Below are 16,171 nucleotides of genomic sequence, written 5' to 3' on the forward strand. Positions count from 1 at the left end.
CATGTGGCCAGGTGGTTTATGCTAAGAACAGAGTTTGCTGGTCTGGGATATGTTTCATAGCCACTTATATGAGAACACTAAAAGTAGATTAGCACAAAATAAGACTTGTATGGCGGTTATTCCAGTGGTTTGATGTCTCAATTGCAACCTCTCGATGTCTGCTTGAAAAAGCATTCAAAGAACATATGCGCGAGGAATGGAATACATGGATGTCAAGTGCAGAAAAGTAATTTACAAAAGGTGGGGCAATGCTGTGTAACTTGGTGCTCAAGGCATGGGACAAAGTTAAAATAGAGGCTGTGATAAAATCATTTCAATAGTGTGGTATCTCTTGTGCAATTGATGGTATGAAGATGATTTATTGTGGGACACTGACAACGAAGCTGAAACAGCCTCATCAGATACAGACTGGGACCTGGATAATGATTGTTGAAACAGTGAGAGTGTGGATGTGCTTGCTGCCGTCTTTGTTTCAGACGATGATATCGAGAGTGATTTTGAAGGGTTCTAAATGTGCTGTTGTTTTCGATAAAAATGTCACAGTAGGGTTTTTTGGTTTTTCCAGGTTTGTCTTGTACACCAGATCAGCGCGGATTGAATTTTGAGGTGAATTTCAGGCCTCGAAAGTATATCTAGCGTATAAGTCTACCCCCCTGCCCCCCCTTTTTATGAGAAAATTTTTTGGGTTTCACAACTCAACTTATTCAGTGAAATATATGGTAACTAATTGTGGACAATTATGTATTAATATACGAATCACGGAGTAATATCACACAACCTTACTGAACATCAGCCAGGTTTCTGCCCACAAACAACCAAGTATATATGTGATTAAGAGTTAGTATGTCTATTATTTGTTATTCCTATATTTGTCACCGAGACGAGTTCATTATAATTTACATTTTATGTACAGGTTTCTCTGTAATGATGAGAATGAAACACCAAACATTACTCTGTATCTTATGTGTCACCAGTGTTTGTGTGTCAGTGATTGTGAATCTGTGTTGAATATTCGTGTAACTTTGTCTGTCGCTCCATCAGTGAATGTGTCACCAAGATCTATGACACATTGCTTACTTCAGGAGATATCTTTAAATATTCATAGATTTTTTGCAACACAAGAAAAATTACTAATTTTCAATGGCTTTTTCGTACTGTTTATCACTGCCCGTGACCGCAGTACTGTACATGATACATTAGGCCCTTTCTAACTGCCGTGTAAAACAGGGTTAACCGGGTCATTTGCCCGGTTACCGCCTCAGTTACACGGCAGTTAGAAAGGGTCTGATCCTCTCATCCCTGTCGGAATCCAATCGGGTCCCTGACCTACCTCAGAGGTAGTCAGGGAACCCAGTTAAACTTACCTAGGTCGTGTCCACAGGCGATTTGAAAATGAAAATGGCCGACCCGCTGATTCCGGTGACGTCAGCATTTGCAAGCGTGCGTCACCGGGCAGCCAGCATCTGAACATCTGTCAGTACTTCCGGTGAGTATGTGACACGTCATTGTGGGGGCGGGATCCCCCTTAAATCACCGGGTTGCCAATTTAATGGGTAGATCCCCCTGCAATTTAAAAGGAGCATCCAGCACCTTTGGCCCAGTAATCGCACACAGGTCCCAGGAGGGTATCCAGGGGCTGCAGTTTAAAAGAGGCTTTTGTTGCACATTTCTTCAAATGTTATCATTTTGCTTTATATTGGTATCTGTACAACTGAATCCTGCCGTCATCAGAAGTAAAGTATAGCAGTCTTTGAGAAGTTTGGATGTATTTGCAGTGCATTTGGGGTGGTGGACATAATTAGGTATATCTCTGTATTTGTGCTGGAGATGGAGTGGTGTGGGTATAGAACATCAAAAACTATAGCACAGCACAGGCCCTTTGGCCCAAAGTGTGGTGATGGCATGATAACCTATTGTACCGACCGCCGAGAACTCTTCTTTTGCATAATCCTCTATTTTTCTGTGTTCCATGTACTTATCTAATTGTCTATTTGAGGATCTTATTGTACCTGCCTGCATTACCGTTGGTGCCGTATACCCACCACTTCCTGTGTGAAAAACTTACCTTGTACATTCCCCTGCCCTTCCCCCCCCCCCCCCCCCGTTCTTATTTCCAACCACCTTAAAACCATGTCCCTTCACGTTAGTTATAGGGGGAAAGAAAACCCTCTGGCCATCTACACGATCAATATCTCTCATCATCTTTTAGACCTCTATCAGGTTATCCTTCATCCTCCGTCTCTTCAAGGAGAAAAGACCACATCCACTCAACCTATACTCACAAGGCGTGCTATCCAATGCAGGCAGCATCCTTGGAAATCTCCTCCGCTCCTTCTCTACAGCGTCCACATCCTTCCTATAGTGAGGTGACCAGAATGGAACACAATATTCCAAATCGAATCTAACTAAGGTCTGATGTAGCTGCAACATTAGCTCACAGCTCTTGAACTCCATTCCATTGTTAACAAAGGCCAACACTCCACACACCTTCTTAACAACTATGTTCTAAGTCTATGAATGCTCCTATCCTCTCATTAGTTATCTTGCTTTTAATCTATGTATAAAATGCCATGGGGTTCTCTTTAACCTTATTCAATAAGAGGAACTCATGGCCCCTCCTAGTCCACCTGTTTATTTTCTTTCCTGTTTCCTTTATAATCCTCAAAGGCCCTGCCCAATTTCAGGTTTCCAAATCTTGTGCTTATATCCATTTTCCTTTTGACTCAATTTACACCCTTCATCATCCAAAGTTCCTGAACCTTGCAATTATTTGTCTTTCCTCCAAACTGCCACATGTTCATCCTGAATCCTGCCTGACCAGTTGATCTTTACACAATTTAATCATCTATTTATTTGAACCATCAAATTTCTTTGGAGATTTTCTGTATTTTGACGATACAGCATGGTAGAAGGCCTTTCTGGCCAATTAAACCCATGTTACTCAATTCCTGCCAACCCCGTATGGTGGGAGGGAGGAAACTGGATCATGTGGAGAAAGCCCTCGCACCTCTTGGGGAGAACGTACAAACTCCTTACAGATTCAAGCCCAGGTCTTCATGCTGTGATGGCATTGTGCTGAACCTCTGCTTCTATCACTGCCACATGACTTAGAAGGTGTGCTCTTTTCTCCTTTGTAGATCTGTAGTGAATGAATTCACTGAACTCCATTTGTTTCACTGTTGCTTGTCTCTAAGTGAAAGTTTCCATTCACAGTTGCAACGATCGATGTCATCAGCAAGCTAGAGGGGTGGGATTTCTGTTCTGATATCTAAAATGTTAACAAAGTGACTCCTTGTGGCCCAAATAGTCGTCGTCGTATGCATCAAAACTGGTCACACCCAACAACACCTTATTTTCTATCTGGGCACCCTCCAGCCAGATGGCATTAACACCGACTTAACTGCTTTCCATTAAACTTGCTCGCCTTTTCTCCCCCATCCCCATTTCCTGTCTTTCCAGTCCTTTCACTTACACAGCCTTTCCTTCCCCCTCCCTCTCAGTGCTGCTGTTCCCTTGCTCCCTTCTCCACCTATCATCTCCTGCCCTGCCAACCCTCCTCCTCCTCCTCCTCCTTCCACTCTTGTGTTTTGACGCTCACCGGCATTTTCTCGCACTTTGATGAAGGGCTCAAACCCAAAACATCAGTGATGTATCTCTGCCTTTAAAGGACAATGTTTTGTGTTTTTACTGCGGTCACACCCAGATGATTAGTTAACCTGTCATCTGGCCTTCAGTATTTTTCCTGGTCATTTCTTACAAGTCATCAGTTCAAAAATTAAATTAGGTTCATCCTCAGAGGGCAAGACTCCCCTTTACACGTCCATGTAAGTCCGACAATCTCAGGTTCAAGGTTTCTTTTATGGTCTCATCATACAAAAAAATCTAATATGCAGGATGTACTTCAACGTTTGTCTGCCGTGAGGCGAAGAAAGAATCACCTTGAGCATCGCCTGCTGGAAAATGGTGGGGGACACAAATTCATTGTGTGGCCCTGATCTTTCCTTGAGGGACGGCCTGTGAAAAATCTCTGATCATTATCAAGAAGCTTATTTCCCCAAGCATTGTCCCTTGTTCAGGGTAATGGATGAAAACAATCCTCTCAGGACCTTTTGTGGATCAGGTCTCTTGCGAGAGTTCTCCTGAGTAAGTGTACCAAGGTCAGAGCACTCTCTCATGGCTGCTCTAACTCCAATAAAAGCCTCTACTAGTAATTTCCTTCCTGTTGCTAAGAGATTCTAAAGCTGCCCAATTCCTTACACACAAATTACAAGAAATGGGATTGACTGTCCTGCATCTTCAGAAGTTGAAGGTTACAGGGAGAAGGCAGGAGTTGAGAGGAATAATACATCCGTCACAATTCAAGTGGCCTAATTCTGTTCCCATGTCGACAAAAGCCCATCATTGACTTTTAGTCTCATCCCATTATGTGTCCATTGTGTGAATGTGCCCAACAGAGTATTTGCATACAAGTTACCTACCAACATACTGCTGCTCTCTTCCATTACGACGATGTACCACTAAGTCCTGGTGCATATGTGGCTACTTTTTAATATGAACTTTAATTGAAGAATAAATTATGATGTACATCTATGGGCATGTGTGGCTAATTGTTATGGACTGAATATTAACATACCTGTTTCTCAGCATATCAGTTACACAGATCCTAGAGCATCAGAGCGTTATACAGGATCGAGTATGGGTGCCATTGTAATTGGTTAACATCTTAAATGGGTGTGAGCATATTTTGCATGATTGAATATTGATAAAATGGAACAAATTAGTGTTTGTGTGACAGAATAATTGTAGATATTTTCCATAAAACCTGATAGGTTATCTTTCTTTCATTGAATGAGGCTGGGTTGACATCCCGAGGTGGATGATAGTGGGGCCAACCTTTGTTGCTTTCTGGCCACCTCGCTGGGTTCCTCACTCTGCACCACTTTGTGTTACAGAGCAGTTAGTAACAGCAGCGGTCAGTGCCAGGAGACAAGTACTGGGTGGAGCTGGGATGAGAGGACCTCCTGGATTCCCTGGTTCAGCTGGACCTCCTGGTGAACAAGGAGACCATGGTGTGGCTGGAACTCGTGGTCTTCCTGGTCTGACAGGAGTTCACGGCCAGATTGGAAATACAGGACCAAAGGGTAAGATGTCAACCTGCTGCCAGAAGCAAGTTGAAATTCTGAAACTCCGATCAATGATGGGACCTGGTGATTGATCCTCCATTGAATAAGAAGCCCAGTGATTCAAAACCTTGTCATAGTTTTATAGCAGGGAAACAAACTCTTGGAGCACTAAGACTTTCCTAATCCATGTACCTGTCCAAAGGTCTTTTAAACATTCTATTTGTACCCACCTCTCCAGCTTGTTCCATCACCCTTTCACTTCAGGTCTGCACATTTCTTCACGTCACGGGGAAAAGACTGACACAATTTATCTATGCCCTTATGATTTTATGGACCCTAATAGAAGTCACCTCAGCCTCCTGCACTCCAGGGAACAACGTTGCAGCCTGTATTAGCCCTCTCCCAAAAACTCAAGCCTTCCAGTCCCATTCCTCATAAATCTTTTCTACATCCTTCTTGAGGCAGAGTGATCAAGATCTGCCCACAATAATGCCAATATGTCCTGCCCCTGTACTCAGTGCCCTGACCAACACCTTCATCATCCTGTTCCCCGTGTCGCCACTTCCAAGGAACTAAGTTACCTGTACCCCAAGGTCTCTCTGTTCTATAACCATTTACTATGCATCTTTCCCTGGTTTAACTTACCAGGATGGCACACTGTATACTTGTCAAAGTTTAAATTCATCTGCTATTCCTTGGCCTAGCTCTTCAGTTAGGGCATGGAAGTGGGATCTACAGCCCAACTTGACTATGCAACCAAAAAGCCACACCCACATCTGCCTATATTTGTCCCATATTCCTCTAAACCCATCATATCCATGTATCTGTCCAATTTTTCCTGAAACATTGCAATAGTACCTGCCTTAACACCTTCCTATTAATCTTTTTCCTGTTGTTATCTTAGATAACTTGCTTCACCTTTCACTATTGGATGAATTTTGGAGTCATCCACAAACTTTTCAACCATATTGTGATCCAAAACATTAATATAGATGACCAAAACCAGCAGTTCCCAACTCACCACAGTCCTCCTTCCACCAAGCCAATTTTGATTGGCCCTATTGATTAAGCAGTGATTGATGCTCATTGATTAAGTATCCCAGAGATTATGTTCCATTGACAAGGCATTCCCTACAATGGTAGGGAAACTTCCTGATTAAAAGGCTCAGTGATCAACCCTCCCATTGATTGGTGAGACATGTGATTAGCTCCTGATTGATCACAGCCAGTAATTGATCAGTATTAATTACAAAGCTGAGTGATAGAGCCCTGATAAATTATGAGCTGCAGTGATTAACCTCTGTACTGTATTTGATTCTCATTGTTCGTCACTGACACTGATTTCTTTTTATGTTAAGGCAAAAGAGGGGAAAAAGGCGATCGAGGTGAGATGGGGCATGGACATCCTGGCCTTCCAGGCCCACCAGGAATCACAGGTAAATGGAGGCAGGAGCTGTTTAACCAGAAAGTCTGCAGAAGCCGGGGCCGAGTGCAATAAATAAACATGCTGGAGAAACTCAGCAGATCGCGCAGCATCAGTAAAGGATGACCAATGTTTTGGGCCTGAGTCTATCGCAAGGTATAATCAAAATCAGACAGGTGTCTCAATAAAATAAGGTGAGCGAGGAAGGGGAAGCAGGAGGAGCATAAGCTCATAGGTGGATGGTTATACATGAGCGGGTAGAAGATTAAAAAAAAGCTGATGGGGAGAGGGTCAAGGGTAGCTCTCTGGTGGAAAGAGACAAAGGGATAGGTAAAAAGAGAGACCAGGGGAGGGGTTAACAGAGAGTCAAAGTTAATGCCATCTGGTTGGAGAGAGCCAAGACAGAATATTAGATGTTGTTCTCCAATTTGTGGGTAGCCTTTGCAGTGCACAAGGCCTTGAACAGATAGGTTGGTGTGGGAATGGTGTATGGAATTGAAATGATTGGTCACTAGGAGGTCCTCGCTGTTGTAGCGGACAGAGCGAAGGTGCTCCATAGGAAAGCAACGGAAACGCAAGACAAGAAGAGGAAAATCAGATCGATTAAGGGGTAAATCAAACAGGGCCACAGTGTTAGATTATGCCAATGGCCCTCAAAATGTTAAATGGATTTGGCGTAAGCATTTGCCATAAGTTAAATAAATTAATTGTGCAACAGGAGATGAAGGGTTTGCTATAGTTGAGATTATTGAGCAGGACTCCAGGAGGTCAAGTGTGGGGAATGAACTTGGGAAGGACAAGCAAAAAGAACGAGAAGATTTGGTAGCATTGCCGATTAAAGAGATTAATGTTATTGTGAAGAAGGATGTATCCCTCTCCCTCTCTCTTATGACTTTATCTATTTCTCATACCTTCTGTTCCATTTCCTCTGGGACCCTCTCCCAGCTTCTTTACTGTAGACTCACGATTTGTACCCATGCTGCCTGACCATGTTTGCTCAAGGTACCAGTAGCTGCAGCATTTGTGTTTCTCAACATATTAAGGCAATCTGGTTCGGGCATTGCTTCAGTGAGAGTACAGACACCAGGAATGGTTGGCCGTATGAGAATGTGCCCCGTTGTGTCATTGTGAGTGTCACATTGACAATTGTTACTGTTGTGCATCCCTTCCTGCGATAAACATCAGGAGGCCCTTTCACCGATCACCCCTGGTTTTGAATATAGAGAGCAGTTTCTCACTGCATGTCATGTTGTGTGCACAGTTTTGCTCAGAGATTTGAGGGCAGTAAGACGGTAATGAGTGGAGGGAGCCACAGGTCATTGTAGGAGGGCCGGTGTCACACGGGCTGGGGAGACACGACTCTGCACTGAGCTGCAAGCCTCAGGCCTGCATCCAGGATGAGTGGCAAGTGCATCCTGCCGAATGGCAGCACCCCAGTGATCACCATGGTTCTTATTAATGCAGAGAAATCTTCTGACTTAGAGAGGGCTGTGGAGACAGAGAGAAGAGGGAGATGATGGCTTCCATCACAAGCACCTGCTGTGCCTGGGCATTGAGCAGGTGGCTCACTCCTTGCTGAGCTATGAGATGACTGCCTTGTTCCGGCAGAGTGATGACCTATAGCTTCGTTTCAGGCATCGGGTTGGATGTCAGACCAGGTTCGTCATGCAGCAGCCCTGTCAGTCTTTGTAAAAATTTTAATGTTACATCATGGTGGAATGCCCTTTCTGCCCACGATGCCCAATTAACCTACCAACCCCTTGGAAGGTGGGAGGAAACCAGAACACCCAGTGAAAATGCTCGCAGACCACAGGATGAGCAAGCTTATGTTCTGGAGCATGTTTCAGAACAAGCTCATCTGCTGGAGCATGTTGAAGTTAAGAAGGAGGAAGTGCTAAATCTTCTTAAAAACATTAGGTTTGATAAGTCCCCGGGACTGGATGCGATATACCCCAGGTTACCACTGGAAGCAAGGGAAGAGCTTGCTGGGGCATGGGCAATGATCTTTGTGTCCTTCCTGGCCACAGGGGAGGCACCAGAATCAGATTCACTGTCATGAACAAGTCTGAAATTCAGTGTTTTGTGGCCACGCCACAGTGCGAACATTCGTATTATAACCATCTTACAACATTTCTAATAAATAATAATAAAAATAACAGTGCCTGAGAAGTCAGGCACTGTCTGGTTCACTGATTATTCGGGAATCTGATGGCAGCGGAGAAGAAGGTGTCCTTGTCCCGCTGAGTGCTCATCTTTAGGCTCCTGCACCTTTTTTCCGATGGTAACAGAGTGAAGAGGGCATGGCCTGGGTGGTTGTGGGGGGGGGGGGGGAAGTGGGGGCTTTGAGGATAGAGGCTTTCCAGAGGATTGGAGATTGAAAACATGTCATCCAATTGTAGGTAGGCCATTGGGTCCTTGTGTCAATGATGGGCAAACTGTCGGAGAGGATTTGGGAGCATTTAGAGAAGTACCATCTTCTCAAAGATGGTCAGCACTGCTTTGAGAGGGATAGAGGTTGAGCCTCACAACCCTAATTGAGTTTTCTGAGGAAGTAACAAAAGACATTGATGAAGGTAGGGTGGTATATGTGGTGTAGATGGATTTTACTAAGACATTTCACAAGGTTCCCCCATGGAGGACTCATTCAGAAAGTCATGAGATATGGGATCCATGGCTGTGTGGATTCAGAATTGGCTGGCCTGTAGAAAGCAGAGTGTAGATGGAACTGGAGGTCAGTAACTAGTGGAGTTCCGTATGGATCTGTTTTGCAACCCCTGCTCTGTGATTTTTTTTATATCTATAAATGAATGAAGTAGAATGATGGGTCAGTAAGTTTTCAGATGACACGAAGGTTGGAAAAGTTGTGGATAGTGTTGGAGGTTGTTGTAGGTTACAACAGGATATAGACAGGATGCAGAGTTGGGCAGAAAATGGCAGAAGGCGTTCAGTCTGGATAAGTGTGAGGTGATGCATTTTGGAAGGTCAAACCTGAAGGCTGAGTACAGGGTTAATGGCAGGATTCCTAAAAGTGTGGAAAGACAGAGGAACCTTGGGGTCCATATCCATAGCTCTCTCAAGGTTGCCATACAGGTTGACAAAGTAGTTAAGAAGGGTTATAGTATGCTGGCCTTTATTAGTTGGGGGAATTAATTCAAGAGTCAAGAGATAATATTGCAGCTCAATAACACTTGAAATATTGTTTGTGGTGATATGCTATTACACCACTAGTTCACCCAAGTGCTGACTTGACGACCTTGTATATAAAGCCAACCGGAGCTAGGCTCCTCCCAAGGCTTCCACAGAGGCAAGACCTAGCTGTATATATTAGTCTATTAAAACTAGCGTTTAACTTGCACTCTGTCTCGTGTGGTTGATGTTAGTTTCAGTGTTCATTTCCAGTTGCCTCATTAGAGGAAGGATGTGGAACCTCAGGAGTGGGTGCAGAGGTGATTTACAAGGATGATGTTTGGTTAGAGAACATGTCTTATGAGGCAAGGTCAGAGCGAAGAAGAATGAAAGATGACTTAATGGAGGTCTATAAGATTGTGAGAGGCATAGATAGGGTGGACGGCCAGCTCCTTGTCCCCAGGGCAAGGGTAGCAAACACCAGAGGACATGTGTACAAGGTGTAGGGAGGGAAGTTTAAGGGAGATGTCAGGGGTAAGGTTTTTTTTTTTACACAGAGAGTAGTAGGTGCTTGTAATGCAGTCAGGGGTGGTGGAGGCTGATACAATAAAGGACTCAGACAGACACATTGATACAAGAAAAATGGAGGGTTGTGGGTGCAAGGTAGGGAATGTTTAATTCGTTGAGTAAGTTTCTATCAGCAGGTACAAAATCATGGGCTGAAGGGCCTGCGCTGTGCTGTACTGCTCCATATCTATGTTCTGAACTCCTTACAAATAGTGACAGATTCAAACTGGGGTCTCTAGTGGTGTAAAAGTGTTGCACGAACCGTGCTGCCCTGTAAGATGAAGGGAACATTCCTCTGGCCTGTGATGGTAGAACTAGTACCTGCACCTTGGCTCAATGCCCTTTTCCTTGTGTGCATTTAAGGAAATGGCTAATATTCAATTTTGCAGGGAGCATTATCCTGCACTGTGGGAATTTATGGTCATTGACTGACTGCATGTGTCTGGGCACAATGAGCCCTTTTCACATTGATTCCACTTGTGCTCTCATTCTTGGCTCTGATGTATTCTCTGTTAAATGAAGCGCCAGGATAATGAAACATCTGTTGATGAAAGGGTTGTTCCTTGACTCAAATTAAACACGTTTTCTTCGTGATATGAACATTGAATTTTCCATGTTCACCTTACTCACCTTTCCCATCCCCTCCTCTACCAGATTCTATGTGCCCATCATTCCTTCTCCTCCCATGGTCCCACCCTCCTTCCCACTTCACCTGGGTTCACTGACCACCTCCCCCAGCCCTCTTTGCACCACAATATCACCGTGACAGTTCTCACTCCAGATGCAGTATCACGACCTGAAATGGGCACAGACACCTCGACGGATCCTGACCTACTGACTGCTTTTCCAGCACTTTTTTTTAATATATTGTTCCACCATCTGCTTTTTGACTTCAAACACATTTTCATGGTTTATTTTGTGAATCAAAGATGTTTCAAATGATCGATTAAAGAGGAATGAGTGGGTTTTCGGCCACTTTCCAAATATTGTCTGTACAAAGGGAGGTACAGTTAGTATAGTGGTCAGCTCCACATGATGGCAGCGCTGCAACCATGTTTCATATCCCCCTCTGTCTGTAAGGAGTTTGTACATCCTCCCTGTGTCTCCATGGTTTTCAGTGAGTGTTCTGATTTCTTCCCATCTTCCAAAGATGTATGTAGGTTAATTGGGCACATGAGTGTATTTGGACGGTGCGGGCCTGTTACCATTCTGTATTTATAAATTTTTAAAATATAATTGATCCAAAACCTGCTCTCCATGTGTCTCCCTTGTTTCGGTTTGAACTCTGCTTGGTCTGTGACTCAAAAGCCACTGAAGTTCATTATCACCTGACTGTACAGGTAAAAGCAGATGACACAGTGTTTCTCCAGACCACAGTGTGATTTAAAATAAATATATACAGATATTTTGGAATGATTTACTTGATAACAGGATGTCGCTCATCAATCTCACAATCTGCGGGAAGAAATAAAAACCCAATGTACTTTATGGAGCAAAGTACTTTTCGAGCTTAAGCCCTTCATCAAGGTCTGTCGGCAGGCACCCAAACAAAATGGTCGGGGGAGAAGCACAGTTCCACAGGCAGGAGGTTAGAGGTGGATAAGGGAGGGAGGACACACCAGCAAACAAGGGTAGGGAGGTTAGTTCTGTGAATGGAAGGGGGTGGAGAAGAGAGAGGAAGAAGAGGGAGTGGGCAAGCAGAAACCAGACAAGTTGATGTTAATGCTATACGGCTGGAGAGGGCCCAGATGGAAAATTAGGTGTTGCTCCTCCAATTTACGGGTGGTCTTGGTTTGACAGTGCGTGGGGCCAGGGACAGGCACATCAGCATGGGAGTGGGGTGCAGAATTGAAAGGGTTGACCACTGGGAGGTCCCTGCCAGTGGTGCTCAGCGAAGCGATCTTCCAGTCTCTCCGATGTAGAGAAGACAACAAAGCGAGCAATGGATGCAGCAGATGATTCCATGGACACAAGTGAAGTGCTGCTTCCCTTGGAAGGACTGTCTAGGGTTGCAATGGTGGTGAGGGAGGAGGTGTGGGCGCAAGTGTGACACTTCCTGCGGCCGCAGGGGAAGGCGTTAAGGGGCCAATTAATGGGAAGCGATCAGTGGATGAGGGAGGCACGGAGGGTGTGGTCTCTGTGGACAATAGAGAGGGAACGATATGTCAGGTGGTTGGATGTTATAAAGTTCACTGTTTAACCTGCTGAATTTCTCCAGCATTGTTTTATTTTAACTGTGTCTGAACTTTCATGGTTTACTCCTGCAGGAAGAAGCTAATTCCTAGCCTAGTGGCCCTGGTTTTTTATGCACCTCCTTTCTGATGGTAGTCAAGAATCAATGAGAAGTATGAAAGTGAATGCATGTTCTTTTTTCTCTCTTCAGGACCCCCAGGAATGCCGGGGCGGAGTATCGATGGTAGACGTGGTGAAGTGGGTGTGCAAGGAGTGCCTGGGCAACCTGGTCGCCCTGGATTACCTGGAGCCCCTGGTATTCCTGGATTCTGTGAAGCTGCTGCTTGCTTAGGGGCATCAGCATACCTGGCCTCAGGTGGGGGACCTGACTACAAGGGTCCATGAACTGTTCCTGACGACCAGCGTGCGGCCAAACAACTGTCCAGCAACTGCCGCATGCACTGAAGAGAGGGAAAAGGGGGAGGGAGAGGAAATGGAGACAACCAGGAATCAACCCCAGTGCAAGGAGTTTCTTGAAGACTGAACTGACTTAAAATATTTGGTGTGTTTTATATTTAAAAAAAAAATACAGAGGAAATTTAAAAAAATAAACACGAAATTTTGCTTTTCAGATTAAATGAAAATAATGGAGTTTAAAAAAAAAGTTTTGCATTGGTATGTTTATTTGAGCAGAGGTTGATGTACATTGGTTCGTAAATTTTTATTTGGTTTAATTATTTTTAAATGAATAAGACAAACTATTAGGCAATGTTCTGGTGATGTGAGCTTGCATCAATCCTGTGTGTAAATCTAGTAAGTGCTGCAGTCTTTGTTAATGTATAGAGTTCAATTTAATTGTAGTTACTGGATAAATGTTATTGAAGGCCCCACCTAGTTTTCTGCTCCGGACAAGTGCAGAGAGCCAGCCTATTGTTGAAGTCTTCTGAGACCACACTGGTCTCAGATGGACTTCAACAGACATGTTTCTTGGCGCTATCTGATGGAGGTTGGTTTACTGCAGAGAGCTCCTGTCTTCTGTGGTCCACGCCAGCTGGAATTCCACATGCAGCTTCGCCGATGAGATGAAGAAGTGAACAAACCACGAGGGTTGGAAATTCAACATGCCCGAACGGTCGAGCAGCATGATGAGGGAACCTACTCTGGTTGTTGTTGTCTCAGCATGGAGCCGACTGTTGCGTCTTCATGCTCCATTGGGATTTCATTGCCCATCTGATAAGAGGGTGGATAGTTGACACCATAAAACCCTGCGAATGCCAACATCCTGAGACCGCTCTGGTCACACAATGGACCTGTCAACAATGAGGTTTGAGCACTGTACTGTCCTACCCCAGTCCCAGAGTGTACATCTGCTGACCCAAAGGCTCGCTCTCTGAAGGATTAAGAAACATTTATCTGCTTTTTTCCCTTTGATCCACCTGGATATTCTCAGTGGGTTTTGGGCTTCTATTTTTGGTTGGCATTTTGCTGTCACTGAGGTGAAATAGGATCCGAGACAGGCCTAGTCTTTCAGAGAGTGAGTGCAGTAAATCACATTGAGCAATGTCGGAAACACTCCTTCTAACACGTAGTTTGTGTTTCTGTTGGGACAGCTTTGTATAAACTCCCCTCCAAGTCTTACCAATTCAGAGAAAGCCCTGCACGTGGCAGCAAACTAATCCAATTGGCATGGCATCTTCCTCCATCAGTGTATATAGTGCAGTTTACAGGAATAGCCTGTTCCACAAAGCAATTAAGCAAACAACAGCCTGAGGACCCTGTGGTAATGACTTTAATCAATGGGTTATTTCACCACACAATTAGGTGCCTGGAAAATTTTTGAAGCCACTGAATAACATAGTCATTGTCCCCAAAATAAAGCCCACTGATTAACTTCATTAACATCTTTAATTTATTATGTTTTAAATCTTGTGCAACTGTAAAGACCATGTGTTTGTCTCTCATTGTACTGGAGCACCATCCAATAAAACGGACATTTTGTAAAAGACCATGTTTTTCTGTCACCTGCGGAAGACCCAATGCTAACACTGCACTCCAGGCTGGTGTTCAGGTCCGATGGTGGGGGGGGTTGGGGGAGAGGAGGAGAAGGGAGGTCGCTGCGCTCTGGGCTCCCTTCACGTGGACTTTGTCCTCAGAGCTGCACCTTGCATTTGACTTGTGCACTCTGACCTTGCATTTGGACCCTGTGCTGGAAACTTATACCTGGACTCTGCACTCACTTTGCTTTTGACTTTTCTTGGTTATTTTGTTTTAATTTTATGCCTTTTACTGTCAATAAATGTGTACATAAAATTACAGAGCTGAAGAGAGGCTGTTGAGTGGTGATTTCTCCCTCTTTATTTGGAGAGAACTTCTAGATTGGGGCTGGGATGAAGTTAACATTGGAAATCTTTAAACAATTCCTGATTTAACCTTGAAACACTGATTCTAAGGGATTTGCGTCATTTCTTGGTCTTCCTTCAAACATTGCCTCAAAATTCTGATAACCGGACTTTCTCAAGCTGTGGTCCACGGACACGGTGGCCTGTGAGTTTGTTACAGATGGTCCATGGTTATATCAAATATGACTGATAGAATCTCCAAGTAATGTGTGAAAAAAGGTTGCCCATTAAACAAAAATAATATGACTGTTGGAGTTCTGGGAATTGGCTTGAACTTGTCATCCCTCCTCCTCACCTGGTTATCTGAGGTAAGTGAAGCTATACTTGGGGCAGTTGGTGGATGAAAAAGATGGCTGAGAATCACTGCTCCAAACAAGTCCCAGCACAGCTTCGACACACAAACGCTGCTGAAGGAACTTGTCAGGCCACCCAGCATCCAACAGAAGTAAAGCTTTTGTCAGGTGTGGGGGGGGGGGGTGGGGGTGGTAGGAAGAGGAATGGGAATGGGGGGAGGAGCTTGGGAGGACATAGGCAGACACAGGTGGGAAGGGAAAAGCTGAGAAATGGTAGGGGGAGAGGTCAAAAGGTTAAGAAGGGTCGATCTCTGATGTGAAAAAGGAAGGGGTTGGGGAGCTGGAGGAAAGGAGATAAATGGGTAGAGAAAGCGTGACATTGGAGGGTGTTAACGAAATTGCAGGTTGATATTGATGCCATCGAGGCAGAGACGGCTGAATTGAAATATAAGGTGTTCCTCCAATTTGCAGGTGGGCTCGATAGGCATGGCAGTGTGGCCACGGTGTGTAGAATTGAAGTGGTTGGTTACTGAGAGATCCTTGTGGCAGCGGACAGAGCAGAGTGATCAACGAAGTGATCTCCCAGTCTCTCTAATGTAGAGGAGGGCACAACAGGAGCACTGGTTGCAGTCAATGACCCCTGCAGATTCAGAGGTGAAGTGTTGCTTCACTTTGAAGGAGTATTTCACAAAACAGATTCAGGACTGGGAATAGGAAGCTTGATTGCAAGAGGGTTTTGGGCCAAACACAGGAAACTGGGATGAGTTTAGGTAGACAACTTTGACAGCAGGGACAAGTTGGGCTGAAGAGTCTGCTTCCATGGAACTCTGTGTGGAAAGCTAGCACACCACAATGTGCCAATGGCCTATCTTTCTCCAATTTTGCTAAATGCAGTCCTGCCATGGAAAGAGCAAGGGGATATGGGGAGAAGGCAGGTCGGTGGAGTTAGGTCATAAACTAGATCAGCCATGATGGTATCGAATGGCGGAGCAGGCTCGATGGGCCATTTCTGGCCGCCCCTGTTCCTACTTCCTATGGTCGAAGTAAACTTGCATAAGGGGGGACCCT

General features: G+C 44.6%; 1 protein-coding gene across 4 annotated transcripts in view; it reads left to right on the forward strand.

Annotated features, from left to right (window-relative positions):
* The window catches only part of col9a2 (procollagen, type IX, alpha 2), a 98,956-nt gene extending 84,542 nt beyond the window's left edge, over positions 1–14,414 (forward strand). For 2 of the 4 annotated variants that reach the window (XR_011343602.1, XR_011343601.1), the window contains exon 31: positions 4,953–5,039. Coding sequence is in view for 1 of the 4 variants with exons in the window: in XM_069895928.1 (XP_069752029.1) it covers positions 4,953–5,141; positions 6,482–6,559; positions 12,623–12,816 (461 nt within the window). In the remaining 3 variants the exon portion in view is untranslated. Of the gene's footprint in view, positions 1–4,952; positions 5,142–6,481; positions 6,560–12,622 lie in introns of those variants that run through there. The other 2 variants (XM_069895928.1, XM_069895929.1) reach the window with 2 other exon arrangements.
* The last annotated feature ends 1,757 nt before the right edge of the window (positions 14,415–16,171 follow it).

The sequence above is a fragment of the Narcine bancroftii genome, chromosome 8 (genome assembly GCF_036971445.1).
Source record: "Narcine bancroftii isolate sNarBan1 chromosome 8, sNarBan1.hap1, whole genome shotgun sequence".
NCBI classification, from domain to species: domain Eukaryota; kingdom Metazoa; phylum Chordata; class Chondrichthyes; order Torpediniformes; family Narcinidae; genus Narcine; species Narcine bancroftii.